At 41.3% G+C, this 21817-nt stretch overlaps 1 protein-coding gene across 5 annotated transcripts in view; it reads right to left on the bottom strand.

Moving 5' to 3' along the window:
* The window catches only part of DCLK3 (doublecortin like kinase 3), a 47176-nt gene extending 25455 nt beyond the window's left edge, over window positions 1-21721 (bottom strand). For 4 of the 5 annotated variants that reach the window (XR_006168619.1, XR_006168620.1, XR_006168618.1 and 1 more), the window contains exon 1: window positions 901-970. Coding sequence is in view for 2 of the 5 variants with exons in the window: in XM_042817631.1 (XP_042673565.1) it covers window positions 901-970 (70 nt within the window). In the remaining 3 variants the exon portion in view is untranslated. Of the gene's footprint in view, window positions 1-900; window positions 971-18059; window positions 18288-18800 lie in introns of those variants that run through there. The other variant, XM_042817632.1, reaches the window with a different exon arrangement.
* Between the last annotated feature and the right edge of the window lie 96 nt (window positions 21722-21817).

Below are 21817 nucleotides of genomic sequence, written 5' to 3'. Positions count from 1 at the left end.
TCTGTGGGATCAGTCCTACCCAAAGAGCTGCAGGATAGCTGTAAAACACAGCTGCTTCTTCAGAAGACTGTGACAAAGTTGCTGTAATAAGTGCACTTGCACCACAGAAAGCAGCTCTAACATGTGCTGTAAGCTTTGCTCTGCCTGCTGTTCTGTCAGTCTCTGCTGGTTCTCAACGTTTCAGAGTCAAAACTGCATTTCAAATACATAAAAAACACGTTGAGAGGAAAAAGCGGAGCTGAATAAAAAGATAAAAAGGAGGTGGGAAAAGAAACCCATATGCAACCAAACACAGGCATATGATTTTATTTCTACATAAAGCCCAAAGCAAAAGCATGCAAGATGCACTAGCAGATTCAGTATTAAACTCTTAGATTGGTCCCTCACAAAATAAATTCAAAAAGGCTCAGAGTTCAGTTACACTGTTGTTAGGTTTGCCTTATCTCCGGGTTTCCCCTTTTAATGAACTTCTCAGTACGCAGAAGTTTCTGTCTGTGAGGTTATTCCAAGCTCAGCATCTCACAAGATGAAAAACACCAGCCCCAAACCAGCAGCCCAGCCACATTCAGGGGCATTGCTCACTGTACGCCCCCAGAGCAAGGCAGAAATTAAGGCTGTGCAAAGTTAAGGGGCACCTCTCTTAGAAATACCGCTTCTGTTATTAAGAAACGAACACAACCGATCCCGCTACACAAGGCGACGCAACCGGGGAGGTTCGGCTGCCTCACGCCTCAGCACCCCGACGTGGGGCACCCCGACCCTCCACACCCTCCGAGCCCGCGCGGAGCCCGCGGGGGCGACTTCCAAGCCCACCAGCACTACCCTGCAGCCCGGCTGCGGCGCTCCCCCACCTCCCCACACGACCCTCGCGGGCCGCGGCGAGGCGGGAAAGGCACTCACCCGCGCAGTGGCCGTAGGGCCGGCAGCAGCCCGCCGCGGGGTGCAGCGGGGGCGGCGCGGCGGCCGGCATGGCGCGGAGCTTCGGCTCGTCGTCTCGCCAGCCACACCGCGCCTCCCGGCTGCGAGGGCTGGGAAAGGGACGAGAGGCGGCGGCGGGAGGCGGTGCCACGCAGCGGTCACACAGACGATCACGCCCCTCCGCCTCCCCGAGGCGGCCCGGCGGGCGGCTCTGCGTCGTTTGATTTGGGGTGGGTGAAGAAGGCGAGCGCTAAACCGTGTAAACAAAGCGTGTATTGAATGAGCGGATCTGTTATTGAGGTGAAGGAGGTGTAATTTTATAGCTGTGTGTACGTGTCTGCGCAGGGGAAAAAGCCAGGAGCTGAAAGGTCCTTTCATCTTGTAAAGAATAAGGAGAGTCGATGGCTGGAAGCTGAAGTCAGTCAAATTCAAATCACAGATATTATCAGTGAGAGTGAATAATCGCTGGCACAAATTACAGAATGAAGCTGTGTTTTCTTCCGCTCCTGAGATCTTCAACTAAGACAAGATCTCTGGAAAATACGCTTTATTCCAGTAGCAGTAATCAGACTTAGCACAGGGATAACTGGATAACATTTAGTGGGCATGTAGTAGGTCACATTAAAAAACTTAGTACTCCATCATCCTGGCCTCAAATTGTATAAGCAAGACAAAGCAGAACATGCGAAACATATCCCTTATGCTCCTGTTTTCTGAAAGATTTGTCCTGCTACCCATTTTAACTAATTTGCCTCCAATGATTTTACTTCCAAAGTGCTTCATCAATGCAACCTGACACACATTTGTTTTAGTTTTCATTAGTATCTATCCTGAAATGTAGTTTACTGTCCTTCTAAAGAATTGAGTGGGAAGACCTGGACAGAAAGCTCAAATACCCTCTCTGGCTCTTTGAGAAAGTGTCTAAATTTTGCTAGACTGTCTGGTAAAGGAAACCACGTAAAACAAAGTCTTAGATAAAATCTATAACATAAGCTAGTCAAGAAGTAGACTGTCAAAACCTGCATCATGTTATGATACCAAATCAGCATGTTGCTAACTAGAAGCTTAGCATAATTACACTTCTATTTAAAACCTGCCAGTTTGATTTCTAGTTATTTCTTGTTCTGTGCTTGTTTTTTTTATGTTTCCTTTGCCCCACTGTTTAAAGCTTGTTAAGCCTACAGTCATCATTTCTTTGCCTTGAGTACCAAAGTTACATTAAAGTCTTCAGGATTAGAACTGCCTGTCAGAGTCTGGGCTCCAATAAAGTCAATGGGAGTTGGATTCTGCTACTGCTCATCTTTCCTTTGGATCTGTAAGCAATTTCTGCAGTTCTTGGCATCTTGCTGCCTTCTGGATGAAGCAACTGTGACGCTGTTGGCATATTACTGGGGCATATTACTGTTTTAATAGCGATCACAATAGCAGAAGTATTTCCATAGTGGTAAAATAAAATATTTCATCTTTCCGAATCTATAAACAAAATACAGACAAAATATAAATTTAAATACACTCTAAGAGATGATTTCTCTTTCTCAACTTTCCTATGCATTATTAAGAGCGTGACTATGTCCAAAAAAGCAGACCAAGAATACGTCACTGTCTTGAGAATTCAGGGACTGTGATCTATTCCTGGCTTTCTAAATGCTACCATCAAATTACTCCAGATTTGTAAGTGACCTTTTCCACCTGTAAAATGTTGGTAATTACAGCTATTAACGAGATCTGCTGTAGATGCAAAATCCTTAGAAGGATCTTAGTATCAAGATCTTCAATTAGAAGACCTACGTATCAATCCTAATTATCTGGTTTTACTCCCTACAGCTGGTTTCCAAACTAAGAATGCAACACTGAAGCACTCAAAAGTCAGCATTGCTTGGCGACATGCACGTTCTTATGGCAGAATAAAAAGAGGTAAAAGGAGAATGCAGACTTCTGAAGACATCTCATTCCTATGAGCTTCTGGAAAATCGTTACCTCTGTTCAATGGACAGTGAAGCCTCTCTTTAATCCACTTTTCTACTAGCCAGTATCTCAGCCATCCCATCCCACTGCTGGATCATTTGCAACTTCCTGTCTCTGTCTTCATAAGCATAAATGAGACCAAAAGATTTGTTTCTCAGTGGTAGGCTTTTAATTTTTGAAAATACTTCGTGTCTTTGTTCACAAACTGAACTTACAGGCTAACAGCCCCATTTCCAGAAAGCTGTCAAATACATGTCTCTATGTGTTCCACACCCAGGTCATACACAGTCCCTAAACGTGGCAAGATGTAGAATAGAATAAAATAATATATATTATTTATTATATATATTATAATATATATATATTTATGCGGATATAACCTCAGAAAAATATGGTCAAGCTCTTTTAGAAAGAAAACCTGCTTTGTCTTGACCTTGTCCTAAATTCAGTGACTTCTTTCTGTCTTAGAAATCACCTGCTCTTTCCCTGTCCTCTTCCTGTCCCCTGAGACCCAGGCTGCTGCTGGCACCTGTTCTGTTTCAAGGATTGTATTTAAATTAAAGGAGATCTGTAAAAGAAAAGATCCTGCTGATCCTGTGGAGGAATTATTCTCTCTAAATGTTCATGCTCTGGCATTGCATTTGCGTGTTTCTCATCATGCTCTTAGGAAAATTTAATTAAACTAAAACCCACTTATTTTTCTTTTCATAATGGATCTATTAAGTTGTACCCCAGATATGACAATTCTTTCTGATATCACAGCATACTACTTTGAGAATGTTAATTCACCCCTACACATATCAAGTCTGGAAAAAGTAGCAAGAGCTGAGGGACAAATGAACTATGTATATTTTTTTGCCTCTGTTTTCTGTGTAAATTAAAAGGCATTACAATTGCCAGAGACAAAAAAAAAAAGCAAAACAAGAACAAAACAAACAACTAAAAACACCCACACACAACAACTTTAAGCTTAATTTCTTCTTCATTTTCAGTGTCTGATGAGGGTTGTTTTCCAAATGTCCAGACATCTGATCTAGAAAAATGAACAAATCAGCATCAAAGTAGCAGTTTCATCATACATTTTCAGTAATGAAAATGTTAGCTTGTCATTTCTGTGAGAAAGTCATTTGTACACAATGCTTTCCAGCTTGCTAACAGTCCTCGACGAGGCAATTTAAGCTCAACATCTTGAGACCCTGCACTGTAACATAAGCTGCCCTCAGTCCATGAAGAAAAGTTTGTGTATCCTTTTCAGATGAATCTCAGCACTGTGGCACAGGGCTATTCTAAACACACAAGAGCCAGTGGCTGCCTTGGGCGTTTTAAGCTTTGTCCCATCGTGTGGCTCCAGCCAACACAGAACTTGAAATGCAGGCATCTGTGACAGGCATCCTGACACAGCTGCTATTGGCAGAACTACAGAGATGATTTCATATTTGCAAAATGTCTGTATTTTAAGTAAGACAGCAGTTAATATGTCTGTCTTTAAAAAAAGAACCCGATGCATTTCATACAAAAATAAAGACAAAACATTTGACCTTTAGAGAGGGCTGGAAATAAGACTAAAATATATCTTAACTGAGATCTCACTGAACCATGTTTCTATCTCCTGTTTTATGGCTTTAATATATGAAATACAAGGGGCAAAAGATGAAGGAATTAATATGGATGAAGGTGAGAGAGGCCAATGAAAGTCAGGTGCTGTTAGAACTCTGGAGGCAATTTTTTCAGGCATTCTCAAGAAGTAATAAAACGTCAGTAAAAAAGTGAAACAGGGAGGCATTATCTAAAGCGCAATAAAATCATGCCTCACTACATGGAACAGGATGGATTTTAGCCTCCGTGCTCGACAATTATTTTAAAAAATCAGAGTTTACATCTATGCTATTCCATAGATGTGCACCAAATGTAATGAAGAAAATAACTGCCTACAGAAACTGAGTCCTAGTACCTGAATGGAACCAAGAAAAGGTATCATTTGGCTAAAGCAATGACATTACAGTCATTTACACAATAGCACTGAAAAAAATCACAAAATCAAGACATCCAAAACTTCATTCACACAGTAGACCAGACTCAAAGCAAAACCCCAACTTTAGCAACTTACCACTGTGCAACCAGGAATAATTGCAATTTACGTAACCCTGTTCTTCTTTTACAAAATCACACAGGATGGCCAGGGTTGGAAGGGACCTCAAGGAATCTCCAACCCCCTGCCACATGCAGGGCCACCAACCTCCCCATTTAATACCAGCCCAGGCTGCCCAGAGCCCCATCCAACCTGGCCTTGAACACCTCCAGGACGGGGCATCCACAGCCTCTCTGGGCAGCTGTCCCAGCACCTCACCACTCTGTGTAAAGAACTTTCATAGTAAAGAACTTTTCAGAACTAACTTTTCGTTTAAAGCATGTATTCAGAAAAAAAAGCACTCTAGTTTCACAAAGTAAGCTGTGTTATCTAACATACTGACTTATTTCAGTTTCTAAGTCTAATATCAGCATCAGTTGCAGATTATTAGAAGTTGCAGTGGAAGGAGTTTTGATAATATTGCAATTTAGGCAATAGTTTGATGTGGTGGGGTGATTCTCAATAGATTGCTTTCAAAAGCAGTTGGTATGTTTTTGGAAGACAGACTTAGTGGTATCAAATCAGTAGAAGCGTGACTGACTGATGTTCCCTTGCACCCTGAATTTGTGTAATTCCTGTGCTAAATGAAGAAATGCTGGATTATGACTCTTGCCCTCTAAAAAGACTTGCAGGGTAGCATGATCCTCATTAAGGCTCTTTTCAGAGGAGACATTTTGTATACTAATGATGTCCTTCACTTAAAGATCTCAAAGCTTATCAACATTGACTGAAATCTCATACAGTGAGGTAATACATGTAAGATCTTCATTAGCAGGTGACCTGATCATAATTTGGAGATAGAACAAAACAGTTACGATCCGTGGAAGTTATTTAGGTTAATCTGGAATGAATATTAGAATAGAGAAGACTGAGGCATGAAGAGCCCTGATGGGGGCCTCACAGCAAGCCACAAGCAGATAGAGAACTCAAGCTGCCTGACTTTCTGTGCCTCAATATTTATCATTACTGTTACAGATACTTGATCCTGGATGCCTTTTCTGAAAGTACTCTGGATTTTCAAAGGTACTTAGACACCTACATGCACATATATCTCCTTGTGAATTCTTAAGAAGCCAAATTCCCTGGTTGACAACATAGCTTTAAAAATATTCTCCCTTCCTTGCTCAGAAGTTGTGAACGTTCTTCCTGCTATGAATATCTCTACTTGGTACATATCTGTTTACCTCATGCCCTCATATTAATTGAAGAGGAACCTTAGCTTATAGGAGATATTGATTTTCGTTGCCAATAATGGCTCAGGCAGCAGAGAATTTAGCTGCAAACAGCATGAGATAATGTTTGTACTCACATATTTGTAAATTACACAATTTACAGCATTTGGAAGCAGCTAGTGTGTAGTTTTTAATCATGTCTGCATTCTTACTGTAGAAATGGAATACTATGAAGAAAACAGGAGACAGGAAAAACAGATCAGTAAACTCTAAGCGCTGGCATGACACACAGTTTCATCTCAAGGTCATTTAATCTAGCATGGATCAGCACTGATGAAGATGTCTGACTTCTGAGCACTGCCAGAGCCAAACAGCTGCTACTTACAGAGTCATCACTGATTTTCTAGGCACTTCTTCAGGATCCTTGATGGCAGTATATGTTCTTCTTGATGGGAAATTCAACTCCTCACTTCCTTATCCACTGAAAAGGCTGAAACAGGAAATATTTCTGTTTCCAATAGTGGGTGGATTGGACTCAAAACACCCAGTCTCTGTTGCATCTCTGGGAAATGTGGCAACTGCCTGTTATCCACCTAGATGTATAAGAAAGGGATGCACCAACATATTGCTGTTTGTCTCCTGTGTAACACAGCTGTAGGTTATTCCTGAAGTAATTCTTGCTCAAATCAACACATCTTTTAAAACAAGGACTTGTCTTGACTCATGTTTGGTGGGAAAAACAAGAATTTGAAAACTGGAGATTTGATCTGAATAATTTCCCAAATTATATGAAACAAGGGATGACATACGAGTACGATGAATACCTTTGCATCATCCTAAGAAACATCTTATTTCTTGTGCCTTCATAAAGAACGTTTGAAAAGTATCTTTTGAGAAAGGTCCAGTCTGGTTAAGAATGCTTATGGTTCTTAGGAAATATGGATAAGTAATCCGTATTTTCCTCCTCACTCTTGAATACAGTCAGTGCACCTAACATTCAGATCGCGAGTGAGGCACCATCACCACTGCTTTCTGCTTGTTTGCGTCATGCCTTTTGTATTTCTTCTCCAGGACAGAACTGATTGCTTCCTCGTGTTTTTGCAGTGCTGACTATAGAGGAGACTACAGAGGGTGGCCTTCTCAGCTTCTCCAAAAGAAGCATGAGTGATGCAAAAGGATCATAGAATCACAGAATCACGGAATGGTCAGAGTTGGAAGTGACCTCAAGGATCACGAATCTCCAACCCCCCCTGCCACATGCAGGGCCACTAACCTCCACATTTAATACTACACCAGGCTGCTCAGGGCCCCATCCAAATCTTAGGCCAACAAACTGATTCAGCAATTTGCCACCCCTTCCCAAGGAGAATTCATGAGATAAATCTATACAGGTGGTGATCTCCCAGACACAGGCCTTAGGGAGAGTCCTCAGCAAGTACTTCAGGCTGGGAAAACCATGAGGGAAGACATTTCAAGACCAGCCAGCTCTTACTGTATACTTATGAGAGCTGAAAATGGCCAGAACTCTGTACAGAACTTGTACAGACAAAGAACCTGCAGCAAGTGGCAATCTGTTCTTTTGTAACCAGCAGGGAAGAGAGTTCAGAGCATGAAACATCCCTTTACTTGTACTACCCTAATACCCCCAAAAGATTGTCATGCAATCCTAATTATTCCATTCTTTATCATCGTAGTACAATACTGAGAGGTGGTGATGTAAACTAGAGTATCTCTGTACATCAAATTATTATGAATGCATTGAGACCACAGGATGTGGTGTGATGAGGATAGTGTGAGGAGCTGGGACCAAAATTACACTTCAATTAATTATGGTTTGTCAGTTCTGATAGGAAAGAAGTACAGTGTTAAACTACATGGAGTAAGAATGTTTTTAATGGATTACAACCTACACATGGAGAAGATATTTGTTTTTATGACTCATAACCTCTTTCATATCCATAGGAATTTACATTTAGCTATTTAGTTCAGAAGAATAGAGAAATAAAGATCATTTGCAATCCAAGTCAATAACAAAGAAAGAAAAGTTCTACAAGAAAGGAAAGCTTATTAAGAAAATAATGTGATGGGAAAGCAGTTGTATCTCTTTGACAAGGCCAGGAGACAAGACAAGCCTGTGCATGGTTAATGTATGGAGTGTTCATGTATTTGTGCTAATGTATGAACTTAACAGGACTGCTACTCTCAGGAGATGTCACAGCAGCATGACATGATTGAAAAGCATGAGAGGTAGCTGAACTCTTGAAATAAACTTACATCTTTTTCCTTTTTCCTTTTTTTTTCTCTTCTCTCGACAGAAACTTTAACAACACTGCACAGAAGATAATGAGGGCAGCAGAGCCATATTCTAAGACACGGTGTATTTCAAGCACTTCACACAGCTTTCTACCTTTTAGGTATTTATGTTTCCTAAACTTTCGAGTTCTGTAAAGACATGCTCAAAATGCAGCACTTTCTGGGGTCCTTGTAGGGTGGCAGAGTCCACAGAAGAGATTCTGATGGAGAGGCAGAGACTGAGCTCTATTCCCAGCTCAGACACTGAGCTGCTTTGGAGTCTGGCACGAGTCACTTTGTGGTGCCTGTCTTTCCTCATCCACCCTTTGCCTAATTAGCAATTATGATATTTCGGGGGAAAGGGATAGGGGGGAACTGGAGAAAGGATTATCTCCTGCTGCACGTAAATACAAAAAATAGTATCTTCAGTCTCTACTTTCAGCTAGGATTTCTTGGCATTACTCAATTATAGATCAAAATATTACATTACAAAGCATCCTTCAATATTTAGGGAAGATGTCTAAAATCAATCACCAGCTGCTGCTTTTCTACATGCTTAGGATGACTGGTATATCCAGATATTCCATATCTCTTGGAAGCTCTGGTTAGAAACAGCTATTTATTCTGGACTCTGATGGAAAGACATCAATTCACCAAGAGTTTTTCAAATCAGGAGAACCACTTCTGGCAGCACTTTAAAAAAAATGAATCTCAGAATACAGCAGTGATTTTTTGAAGCCTCATCTATGGTTACATAAGTAAGAGCACCTTGAAAATAAGAGCCCTAGAGATAGAAGAACAAGTAGACAAATACACGATACAGGCATTGACTGCTTCAAGCTTGACTTGCTGAGGAAGAAAGAAATCCTGGCTGTGATTTTCTCCACCTGCCTTATTTTGAATTTCCCTCTTCTCACCCAAAACTAACAAGAGGGCAGATATTTGGAACGTAACTGTCTTGCATGTATTCTGTGAAAACATGAAGCTAGATGGAACACAGTAAGGCAATTTACTTTCTCTCATGAGGGAAAAGTAGCCCAGATGTTGCTGCTCCTTGCTTATGGCTGCCACCTGATTGCTGGGTGAGCACATATAGTCAGCCCTGGGTAGATTTGCACAAGCACTGTCCCTGTTTTTTAGTGCTGGCACCAACAGCTGCTGCACTAACAGCTCGCAGTAGAGACTGACATTACTCTAATTGAAGCAAAGCTTAACCTGAGGCAAAGAAAGTTCATAGGGAAACCATGACTGCTGTCTGCTCAAACAAAACTTGCTCATTGGTTATAATGTAGGCGCCACTCCACAGCCCAGACTCTATTCCAATTTTAGAAGACCAAAAGCAGTGTAATGCACATGGCATTGATTTCAACACCACAAAGAAGCTTTAAAAGCCATGCCACCTTTTTGGATAGCACTTTCCTTTGCTTCCTGTGTCAATATTCAGTGTTACATTATTTACAAGCTTTTGAGCCTTTTATGCAGTCATTTCATTTGCTTTCATGACTTAGACTTGGAAAACAAAAGTGCAAGAAATGCAGATGGATGAGGTGAAATATCATGAGAAAGTATGTGCTTTTCCACTGGCCTTACTGAACTTTGCTCAACCCCAGAGGACAGAGCTGAAGTACTGGAAGTGCTTCTACACAGCTGACAAGTTATCCAGAGCCAAGCAAAGGAGAAAGACTCGAGAGGTCAGAGCAGGCTGTTAAATGCTTTACTGGAATCTTGGTGCAGGTGGTGTTTCAGCACACAGCCACATGGCAGCATGCCATTTTTCCTCTGATGTTTTGCCCTTCTCCTTGTAGTGCAGTGAAAGAAAGTGGAGAAAAAAAGGCTGAGGGGTCTTCCAAACCAAGGCCATCCAGACAAAACTGTACCTAATACAGCTTTTCCTGTGTTGTGCATCCTTCTGATACAGTAACAGACCCATGGGGGAAAGGGGAAATGATCTCCTTTCCCTGTTCCTACCCACATATGTTTCACATGCACAATCCTCTGTTCCCCTTCCCAGCTCAGTTCAGACCAGAGCTTTATATGCTGAATAATGAGGAACAGTGCATTGATGTGAATGCTTTTTCAATCTCCTCAGACAGAAGACATGGAGGAAGTACTAAATCTACAGTCTACGCTATTTATCGTTACAGCCACAGATGGCTACAACCTTTCATTTATACTTTTCTCACAGTCTCCATCTATGCCACGGAAAACCTGACTTGACATTTCAGTGGTGAAAAGGTGACAAAGGAAAAACAGGTGGCAATTTTCTTCCCACTGAGAGAACGACTGTCTACAAAGCCGGTATAAATCCATTGCAAACCGCTTCAGAGGCCACAAACAGCACCTCACTTCATGCACCACCAGAGCAGTGCAACCTGTGTCCTTTCATCTTGTCTAAGTCACTCAAAAACTTCACTTCAAAATTTTCCCCTGCAACAAACAACATTTTTCCTTCCCTTAAACAACCAGCAAGTCTCACTCGAATAAGGAAGCAGAAGAGAAACAGATCAAAGTAAGCAACTGGTTTCTAATCCCTCTACACTTGTTAAGAACTGGCCCACAGTGGAGTATTTGCTCATACCCTGGGAGCCTGGGGACTGTATTTTGCTACCCAGGCAACTTATTCACATCATCAGTAAAGCCCAATGGACGGTATCTGCAAACTGATTTGAATGAAAAATCCTGCATCTCACCAGCTGTCTGTCTTTTCTTTACATAACAAAATACAGTGTCAGTTTGAAGGCTTTTATAGACAAAGTAGTGAAGATCAGAATGAAAACATGAGCAGACTGGTTAGACATTGCTTTATCCTCTGGTGTTTGTGCTGCAGATCGTCATAAGACTATGAAAGGATGCAGTTCCCTTACGTGAAGCTTGTGCTGAGAAGTGGCGTGCCTTACACCCTCGAGAGAAATGGAAGATTTGATTCCAAACACCATCAATGTATAAAGGTGTATCTGCAATGATCTGTTTGAGTTCTACCATTAGAGGTGAACAAAAAGAGCAAGATGTGAAAATTCCTTGTCTGCCCGTTGAATGAGATGCCTTTATGGATAACTTTGATCTTTTTAGGCACAAACCTAGAGATGCTGCTCTCCAAAGAGAAAATAAGCGTTCCCTGTACGCATTCTTCGCACTTCATGTACTTGATGAAGCCTATCTGGAGTTTCAGCTGTTTTTAAATACTGTCTGGATAAAGTGCATAGGCCGTGCATGTGAGAATGCACACCTTAGCCATATGCCAGCACCATACAGTGTGTGACAAGTTGCCAGGAATCAGTGCTGAGGAACTGAATGCAGTCGATGCAGAGCTGCCTTTAGCATTATGTTCTGAATACTGTCTAGGCAAGCTGTTCCTTTGCCCTTTCGTGGGAAGATTTAAGGAGGCTACAGCCATTATTTCACTGTACTTAGTGTTTCGTGTACCACAATGAGTATGAATTGCACTGGAAAGTCAAGCCTTTCACAAAAAAACTCCCCAGAACACCAATCAGGCAAAGAACATCACCATGTGAACAAATTCTTGCTTTACATTTTCAACATTGTTTTAAAGGCAGGAATGGGTGTATCTTTAGTTTTGATATTAAAAAAAAAAATGTTTCATTCAAATTTCAATGTTGCAGTATTAAATACACCTACATTGTGAGAGCATAGGAGCATCTGGAGACAACATTATTCCCTGAGCAGTTTGGAATACTCGCTGAGTGCTCCAATGGAGGTTCATCTAGAGAGAATCACGCTGTAGTAAATGCTGAAGGTTTTCAATCAGAATTCTTTCAGAATAAAGTCAGTCTGAGGCTGGGTTTTCCTGCAACCATTTGCTGAGGTGATAATTTAAAGAAAAGCTGAACCTCTCTGTTATAAAATCCACAAGCGGGTTCTGTTAATAACAGGATTATTATATGGGATAGGGATGTTTCCACATGACTTAAAGCTGTGTCTACTTACAGAGTACTTCTTAAAACAACACAGCCTAACTCCAAAGGGAAACAATTAGTAGCCATCTCCTGAGAAACAAAACTGTGCTGGTCCCAGACTCTCAGAGGAGTGACCAAGGGCTAGATATAAGCAGGAACTGAAAGGTGCAGAGGCAAGGCTTAAATTTACTGAACCAAAATGATGTTTTTGAACATCAACTCTTCCCTCAGCCACCTCTAAATACTCTCAGCTCCTGCATTCTGGGGACCTGGGCAGCCTGGTCTGGTATTAAATGTGGAGGTTGGTGGCCCTGCCTGTGGCAGGGGGGTTGGAGATTCATTGATCCTTGAAGTCCCTTCCAACCCTGTGATTCTGTGATTCTCTCCAGCAGCCTTTTAAGTGTAAGATGCAGAATCATCGAGAAGTGTGTGCAGGCTTTGTCACGAAGTGACCTCAGTGCTAGTCCTGCTCCCTGCATCCCGTCCCCTGCTCACCTAGTAAATCTCTTAATGACTCTTCACGTAAAAGAGCCAAGTGGAAACCTTGCGTTCAGCTTGGCTTTCTGTCATGGTGTCAGGACGGGAGATGTTGCTTTGAATATATGGGCAAGGAAGAGTTTGACTGTAGTCCCATTTTCTGTCCAAATGCTCCCCCAGTTCCATGTTGTTCTCAGGATGGAACTTTAGAGAGATGGATCCTGTGTAGACCGAGGCAAATCTAATGGAGTCTCATTCACCTCTCCAGCATTTCCACGCATTTCACTTGAGGCAGCTGTCTGTGTGTTTTAGTGGTCTCATAAGTCAGGGTAATGGCTGCACTGGGTCACATCCTCAAGCACCTTATGCTGTATTTGAACTGTGTGCATGTCTGAACTGAGGATTCTGGATTTCACTGCAGAGCCATGCACTTAGGATTGGAGTTGCCTAACACATTTGCTGGAAATATTAGCTGTAGTGTGCTTTGAATGGAAAAGAGAAAGAAGCAGGCTTGAGGTCACGCATCATTTGAGCCCAGCGGTTAATTCTTCATTACTCAACTGGTATCAGAGAGAAATCCTAACAAAATTAAACTCAACAATGCAGCTATCATCAAATCCACACAAAGCCTCCAGGAGCTCAAATAGAAAGGTACCATATGGGTAAGGCTGCAGAAGCTAATTTTAACATTATTCGGTTCAGCAAAGAACACATCCTGATTCAAAATGCGGCTTTATTCTTAGCTCACATTTGTTATACTTATTTTTTCTGAAGATCGATTCTCACTTTTAGTAATTATTAAGACATGCTTTTTTGATAGTAAGTGAGGTGTTTTTACTAAATCTGGTGCTTTTTCTTTGATAACTAGGAGAATGTATAATTAGGTATCTTAATTTTTAGACTGCATTCTATTAGGAAAAAAGCAGATAATGCTTCTCATTTCTAAGGGGATTGCCTTTTATTCATTATTTAAGGTAATCTGGGTGGAAATTCCAATTACAATATGCTTTAATCAGTTAAATATAATTACACAGAATATTATGAATACAAAATATTTATTGAATGATATTTTGAAGTAAAAACTTTGAATTAGGAATTCTTTCTGACCATGTGCCCTTCAAGATGCCCAAAAGCAGAGGAGGTTAACTACTTATTTTCTAGGCTTTGTTATATGTCATAAGCTATAAACACATTCCAGTAGAAAACATTCATTGCACTTCTTTTTGAAGCCATCATTTTTTCAGCCTACCTTTTCTCACTGAGTCAGAAAAATAAACTTAAATTTTAGTTCCTTTGTTAATCTACTCCTAAGTCAGTCTGGACATCAGTCAGTTAATATTTTTTTATTTTGCTGAAGATTTATTTTTTTTCTTATAAATGATGAAAAAAAAATCTGTTTGTTTGTAAAACTGTTTTGGCTCAAGGCTCTGTATCTCTTCATATCAATCAGCCAACACTAATATGCGTGACAGAAAGTAGGACAGAGATCCCCAAAGAGGGATGAAAAAATGAAATGACAAACAAGTTGGAAAAGATGCAGGGTCGTTTCCCTTTCAGCTCCAGTGAAATACCTTGCTTTATGAGTCAGCATTTGAGATGCAAATAGTTTGCCATTATAAAAATAGTAAGATGATGAATGCCAGATATTTGCAGAATGTATTTTGGTAGCCCAGTTGAGTGAAGCTGGAACAAACAGAACTGATTTTTTAGAGATAAGCATTAGAAAGCACCAACCCAGGAGCTGTTTCCACTTTGGATATCTGATCAAGCAATCAGAACATCAAGCTGTTGTGAGACAGGAGTAAACACCTATCAGAGAAAAACAGCCAAGTCTCGTTTGGGGAACTCTGTTTCAGAAATCACTGTATATAGAGAGACCCATTCTCCTAAGATACTATGATCAATTCCTTCTAAAGGCCACTGAGAAAGTTAGAGTCCTTGACCCAAGGCCTTCACCAGCAGTTCTGTACTGTCAACGTCAGTCAAAATGCCAAGAGAACATTACTTTCCCACAAGCACAAATGAACAGCAGAACTTGCAGATCCTTCTGAGCCCACGTTTAAACATTTCACCCAAATACATCTCCACACAGTCATGGTACTGACCTTTTGTCTTTGCAGCAGCAGCCCAAGTCGGCAGGGACCCACTAGGATCACCAAGTCCAACTCCTGGCTCCACACAGGACCATCTGAAATTCAAACCCTGTATCTGAGAGCTCTGTCCAGATGTTCCTTGAACTCTGGCACTCGGGGCCATGCCCACCCCCTCTGGTGAGGAACCTTTTCCTAATGCTCTCTCTGTGGAAAGCTGATGGATTTATATTGCAACAAGTTATCAGAGATACTTCCTTCCTCCACCCTTTCCCCCATTCTCCTGTTCAAACAAATTCTGAGAAGAAAAGATAAGATTTTGCAGGTTGTAACAGCACAGATACCCTCACATAGTGATTTTTTCTCTACTGAAAACTCATTTTCTAGGAAAGCTTTAAAGTCATCAGCTCTAATGAAAGTGACAGATAAATTAAGCTTGATTTGGGAAAATAAGTGATGGTGTATTCCAGGGGAAGGCTGGGTCAGGCACATGTGGAATTGCTTGTGTTAATGCCAGGCAGCTTGTCTGAGTCTGAACAACATGTATCAAGAGTGAGGTCCTGTACTGAAAGCAGAGGGAGCCAATCAGATGAGGTCCAGCCCTACAATCAATATCCTTGTGCATCTAAACCTCATCACATCGTTCCCAAATGTCTCTATTTCTAAACAGAATGATCGATTCATGCCTACTGGGACACCGTTAAGCTCAGCTGCCTAATGTTTGCAAAGCATGTTGATAGCCCCAGGTGAGATCTGCTCCATAATTACAAGAGCTGCACATATCTCCTTGATGCCGTTGCACTTTTTAACCCACCCTTTTATCACCCGGTATTTCCTGCACCCTCCCCTGCAGGCAAAGCGATGAGTGAACAGAAATGACAAAGTGCGCTCCCAAACTTCCCTCCCACTCTCCTCTCCTCCATCTGTCGGAGAGAGAGATTTTATTTGCTGCAAGAGTACTGTCTGGCTAAAAATGTGAGCACTTTTTACAGCATGATCTCACTCTCTCCTCCACGCACACCCACTGCTCAAGGGCTTCGTTTTGAAGTATGACATTGCTTCCTAGCTAACACCCAGTGGAAGAAGAGACTTCTAAAGATGTTCTATTAGGTGCTGACTAAAAGGTGGCTTTAACATCCCACATGCTGTTCACCGCTGATCATCTCCACGCTACCTCTTGGGAACAGAAAGGAGCGGAGGATATCCGACAATTAAGGTTATTTTGCTTTCTCTTTCCCCCATCACAAACAGTCCCTTTCAGTCATACACCTCACCATTTCCAAATTTCGAGGTGCAGCCCCGAGTCTCATGACAAATTGGTACTCCTCTTTAATTCCAGGTACTCCTCCTGGAATGAAATGTCTCCTCTTCCTTTGAAGGAAAGCAGTGCACAAGTACAATTTGGGACTTTCTTGAGGGTGATTGGCCAAATGAGCGATCCTTCTACGGCATGTATAACGCTCTAGCAACCTAGATAGATTTTATCCCATATTTTTCTTCTTCGTTTTATAGTAGCCTTAGCAGAGGACAAAATGGGGACTGTTGGAAGACAAATGTCAAGAAGAAGTGGCATTTTTTCCTGAATTTCATCCCAGTTTTGTTAGCAGGAATATGGAGATGAGAGATCCATAGATTTGGTCAGACAAAGATTGTGTCCTTTCCTTCCGAAGAACACAATTTCTTCATATTATGCTCTAGCAATTCCTATAAAAAGGCTTCAACCAAGAAAGCAGATGTATTACTGATGCCAATTAAAGGCACAGGCTGTATTACCAGATGATTACAGCTCTTATTTAAAGCTTGTTACACCTGGAAGGAAATGGTTTCCAGTTGGGGAATGATAACCAGACAACTGGTGACCCCAGCTTTGGACAAGCTTGAGTCAAATCCTACCACTGCTCAAGTCACAGCTCCTCCAGGCCAAAGGGGATCGCCCAAAGCACTACTTACTGAAGTTTCAGCATCATTGACATCTTGGCAACTCAGAAGCCACAAAAGATTCAAGAAGATGCCCCAGCAAAAATAGGCAGAGAGAACAATTTATGAATGATAAAACACAAAATGAGCAAGGTGAAGGGAAGAGGAAAGATTCACAGCCTTAAAGCAAGGGGTGGAAAGAGGCAGTATTCTCCTTTCACCCTTGTTCACAGCTCTGTGAAACAGAGAGCAAGTTTGAATTGCCATCACAAAACTACTCCACACAACAAAGCCTTTCCCCCCCCCACTGCAACAAGACTGCTGCAGAGCTATGAATACCCTGGCTCACAGGTACAGCTCATCGTACTACAAGTTTATTCATTCTTTAAGCATCAGTGACTCCTCTAGCCAAAATAGAGTGGTGAGAAACTGTGAATGTAACATATTGGGAAAGTCCTTCCTATTAGCTGGTGTTTAATCTTATTTGAACAGCATCGGACTGAATAGAAACACATCCAAAGTGACGGGGTCAAAAAGCTGTGAGAGCTGCCCAGGCACTTTATTTACCAAGACAAGCTGAGCAACTGGAAGCTTATAGCTTTTTCATTACTTCCTTATGCATTTCAGGTTGATTCCTCTGCTCTCTATGCAGGTCTCAAGCCAAGAGTTCTTTGTAACAGTGTAAAATACATCTGTAAGGAAACTTGTCTATGATTATATCTATGAACTGTGGAAAACAGTTCTGCATGATTTGCTCAAAGATTTAAGTGCTTTCTATCTGTCTGGCAATCATGGTTCAAATGAATACAACAGCACTGATAAGCTACTGCATCACTTTTAAAGGAGGAAAAAAAAAAAGATTGCAAAGGATTAGTTGTCCTAAAACTTCACAGTTCCAAGAACTGATGGAGTTGTGTAAGCAGTATTAATACCCACATTTACTGGACCCAGTGCAGGAGTTCCTAGCCTTGAATGTAACGTCACATCATAGTTGATCCTGTCAAGGAGCAGATTGAGTGAGGAAATGGAAAGAGCTTTTGAAGAAAATGGGTAAAATCAGCCATCGTCCAACGCTAAAACCAAGACACTGGGCTGCATCACCATTGGTACGACCCAGTTCTTCTCTTCCTAAACATGCAGAAATGTCATAGTATGACAAGGCTGAGTAGCTCAACAAATTACCTACCTGTAAGTCCAGCCAGGTCCATATGGCAGGCAGCTCCTTCTCAGCTTCTGCCTCCACCCTGTGAAGCATTCCCAGAAATGTGTGCGCAGCAGTAGAATGAGGGTCTCCCTACAACGCATGGAAGGGGTCACCATTGACAAGTCCCTGAATCAGAGTGCTCTCCCAGGAAACAGGGGATCCAGGCTTAGCAGAGGATGAGCCTGGCTTCTAGGCTGCTGGTATCTCCACCTGAGGCAACAACAAAAAAGTTCTGCAGTCTCTTATCAGAGAACAGGTGCTCAACCTTACCCTCACAAACACGATCCACTGACACAGGAGCTGAAGATCTCTTTTCAAGGCCCAGTTTGTTGGTTTGTTTTAAATTCAGGACTACTAGTGCTGACATCTGCAATTAGAGTGTACATCCTCCTTTCCTAAATGAGTCCCTCCTCACTCTCCCTTCGGCCAAAAATACCCCTCATTAACTCATCTTCGTCAATAGCTGAAGGCATATCAGCATGTAGCTCAGCATCCTCCCGGCAGAGGCCAGTTTAAAACCTGACTTCCCAGAAAACAGAAGTACTCATCATCATTTTGTCCTCTAAGTCTCATTTGGCTGCCTCTAAATGAATATAAGTAACTTTGATCTGTCCTTTTGAAGGAAAGAGTAATGCAAGCCTCTAGGCTGTGCACTACAGACACCCCGGCTCCCTGATTCCCCCACTCTCAGTTCCAAAGACAGGGAGGGGATCTGAAACCTACCTTGACTCAGTATCTTCCTTTCTACATGCCTCTTGCAGACACACACCATTTCAGATTGCCAGCAGCTCTCCTCTTAGTGCCCTTTTTCTCTGCATCTTGCATCTTCTTAATGGGAAAAAGCGACTTCATCCACTTCTGCTTCAGTGTCCTTTTAGGCAACTCTATGTTCAAGGGCTCCTCTCTTTTTAGGGACCCTGTTTAAGACTACTAAAAATGTAAACTTCCCAAGAGAAAGGCAATACAGTGCATGCAAAGTGCCCCAAACTATATAGATAGTGACTTTGACTGTGATATCATTAATTATATTGGAGCACCTCTGAGCTCAGCATTATTTAAACTGACTACTTGGTAGCAGATCTCCTTAAAACGTTTCGCTCTAACCTATTCCTATGGAAACTGCCAACTTTTAAACCACTCAAACATTCTATCCCAGTTTGAAGGCAAAACAAAACAAAACCTTAATCTCACAATTTCATAATGCATTTCTAGCACAGGACAACCAAATATTACAATTAATAACTTGCAGAGAGGCACAAGTCACTGAACTTGAATGACACAGCTTCAGTGAAGTTGAATTCATCCCTTTGCAAAAGTGAATTGCAAGCTCTAACTACAAGATTACAAGATTTAAAGAAAACTGCATTAAAAGTAATTTGTGAATGTCTGAAAAATTGACATTATTTAAATATACACAATACATTCTGGAGAGTGGACTAAAAGCAGTGTCAGTGGACTAAAACCCATGCTGGCTGGGCTAGATCCCCTGGTAGTCTCACAACTTCTTGCAGAAGTACATTTCCACACACCTATACATTTCTTCATGGGTGTTAGGTGAGACACACAGAACTGACATATCAGCTACACCAAGATAAAGAAGCAAAGAGTATGTATGTTGCCTTGTGCTTTGCTAATACATTTCTGCATTACATGGTAACTGAAAGCCTGAGTGACAGAGTTGCCATAAATCCAACACACAGCAAGACCTGCAGATGCTTTTGTAATTGTGGGTGTGAAGGTTTCCACAAAAACTGAATGCTCCCAGAAGCAAGGCAGAAGTCAGGCAGCAATGTCTGTTGTCCCCATTCCTGGAAGGAAGGGGGATTCACAATCGGTTTGGAGCAAATAACTTCATAGGGTTTGCTGGCAGGAAAACCTTTTATTTTATTTACACTAAGACAATTTCCTTCCTCCTACATTTTCTGTGAGCTTAAAGGCAATAGGTTTCCCTGTGAGAATGAAAGCAAATACTGAAAACGTAGCAAGTGCTTGAATGTCTTGCTGAGTTGGAGTTTCTAACAGATGATTACTAGAAGAGTGTTTTGAAATACAATTATGTGCACACTTACACAACAATGCTTTTAAGAGGTGTACAGGAAAAAGTTGAAAAGTGCCCCTCACTAACCACACATCCCCCAGCATTAATATGAGGTTCAAATAAATAAGAGATCTTTTACTTCTTGGGGAATTTGGAATTTTAGACCCAAAGCTACCTTCCAACTATTTTAAGTGGGTGTTCCTTCTTTTTCATTTTGATGTCATTTTTGTATCCCCAGGGAAAGAGATTTTCAAGCCATCGGTTTCTGTACTTTTGAAGCCTTCTCTAAATTCTTTTCAGCTCAATAAGGTTTAGACAGGCAGAAGTGGGTGGATCAGCTTGACAGCCTGCATCCACTACTCAACTCCAAGGGTTTCAGTGCAACATGCATCTTGCATGTACCAAGGCATCTGTCACAGCTCTTAAACCTCTTAGAGTCAGGGCTGTTAGCTGGTCTAGAATGCTGTGGCTTCCACCAGGGGCCAGAAGGATTTTTAAGTAAGTGAAAAACCAAGGGTGTATCCCTTTTTGCTAATTAAACACTCAAACAGGATTAACACACACAGATAATTATTATCTGAATAGACTGACGTGGAAAAGAGAGGTCTGTGTTTATTTAAGCGCAATGACACTGGAGGAAAAAAAATTGTAAGCACTCACTAGACAGGAAATCCAACTAGATTTCCCTTTTCAGCTTGAATATTGCTCACGTCTTGGTCTAATATGTCTCTAAAACTGTGAGTTTGAAATTTAAATTGCCTGTAATTTTGGCTATCAGCAATCCAATGACCAAGGATCTCGGGTCCCTGCACTAAAGAAATGCACTCCAAACGAAGCTATCAACACAATGTAATTTCTGTTCTTTCTTCTCTGTGCTTTCTTTTTGCTTAGTGTTTTACAGTGATACTTTTAAAGCTTCCCTTTTCCTGTAAAGGGAAAGAAAAAATATGATCCCTGGATCTTTAAACTGAAGAGTGAGGAGTTTTAAACTGTAATTACCTTAGAAAGCGCAGGTAACATTTACTGCCACAAATGAGTAAATACTTGAGTAAACACTCAGGTCAAGAAACTAATCAGCAAAATTTCTAAGAGTAATTTCAAATGCAAAATGCATTCTGTTTAGAAAATAAAGCCAATGATGTTACATGAATGCTCTAGCTTGCCTAATCCTTGATTTCTACAGTGCAAGTGACCAGCACTACATTTCATGCATGAGTATTTTTAAACCGCTTTCTAGACACTTAAGCAACAAGGCTTCTTTAATAAGCAGCACTTAGTAAAGAGTCTTCTGGCACACAACAGCACTTACAGTGCAATAGAAAACCATCACTGCTGCTCACGCTGCTCCATTCTTCAGCAGCACTTCATTTTGATCCATAGAAATTATCCCACTTTGAAAACATCAGGCATAAGAGCCAGCTCCTGAGCTTTCGGCAAAAGGGAATTATTAAAACAATTTGTTAAGTATACAAGCAGCTCACTTTTCAAGAGAAAATATTTCAACAACTAAATAACACTGTAATTACGCACGTGTAACATACAAATCCATCTAAAATGAGGAGATGAGAGCACGTTGGAGATGCTGAAGTCCCAGAAGTGAAATAGTGTCATCGTGAACTGATACTCTGGCCCAAATTGTGCCCTGCTCACATGGTTGGTCAGTCAGCTGTGGCTTTCCCAAAGCATTCAAAAATAAGACAAA

This window comes from Centrocercus urophasianus, unplaced genomic scaffold, assembly GCF_019232065.1.
Source record: "Centrocercus urophasianus isolate 14NV4802_14NV808 unplaced genomic scaffold, USGS_Curo_1.0 seq_16, whole genome shotgun sequence".
In the NCBI taxonomy this organism is placed as follows: Eukaryota; Metazoa; Chordata; class Aves; order Galliformes; family Phasianidae; genus Centrocercus; species Centrocercus urophasianus.
The sequence above is the reverse complement of the archived record's forward strand: the minus strand, read 5'-3'. Positions and strand labels throughout refer to the sequence as shown.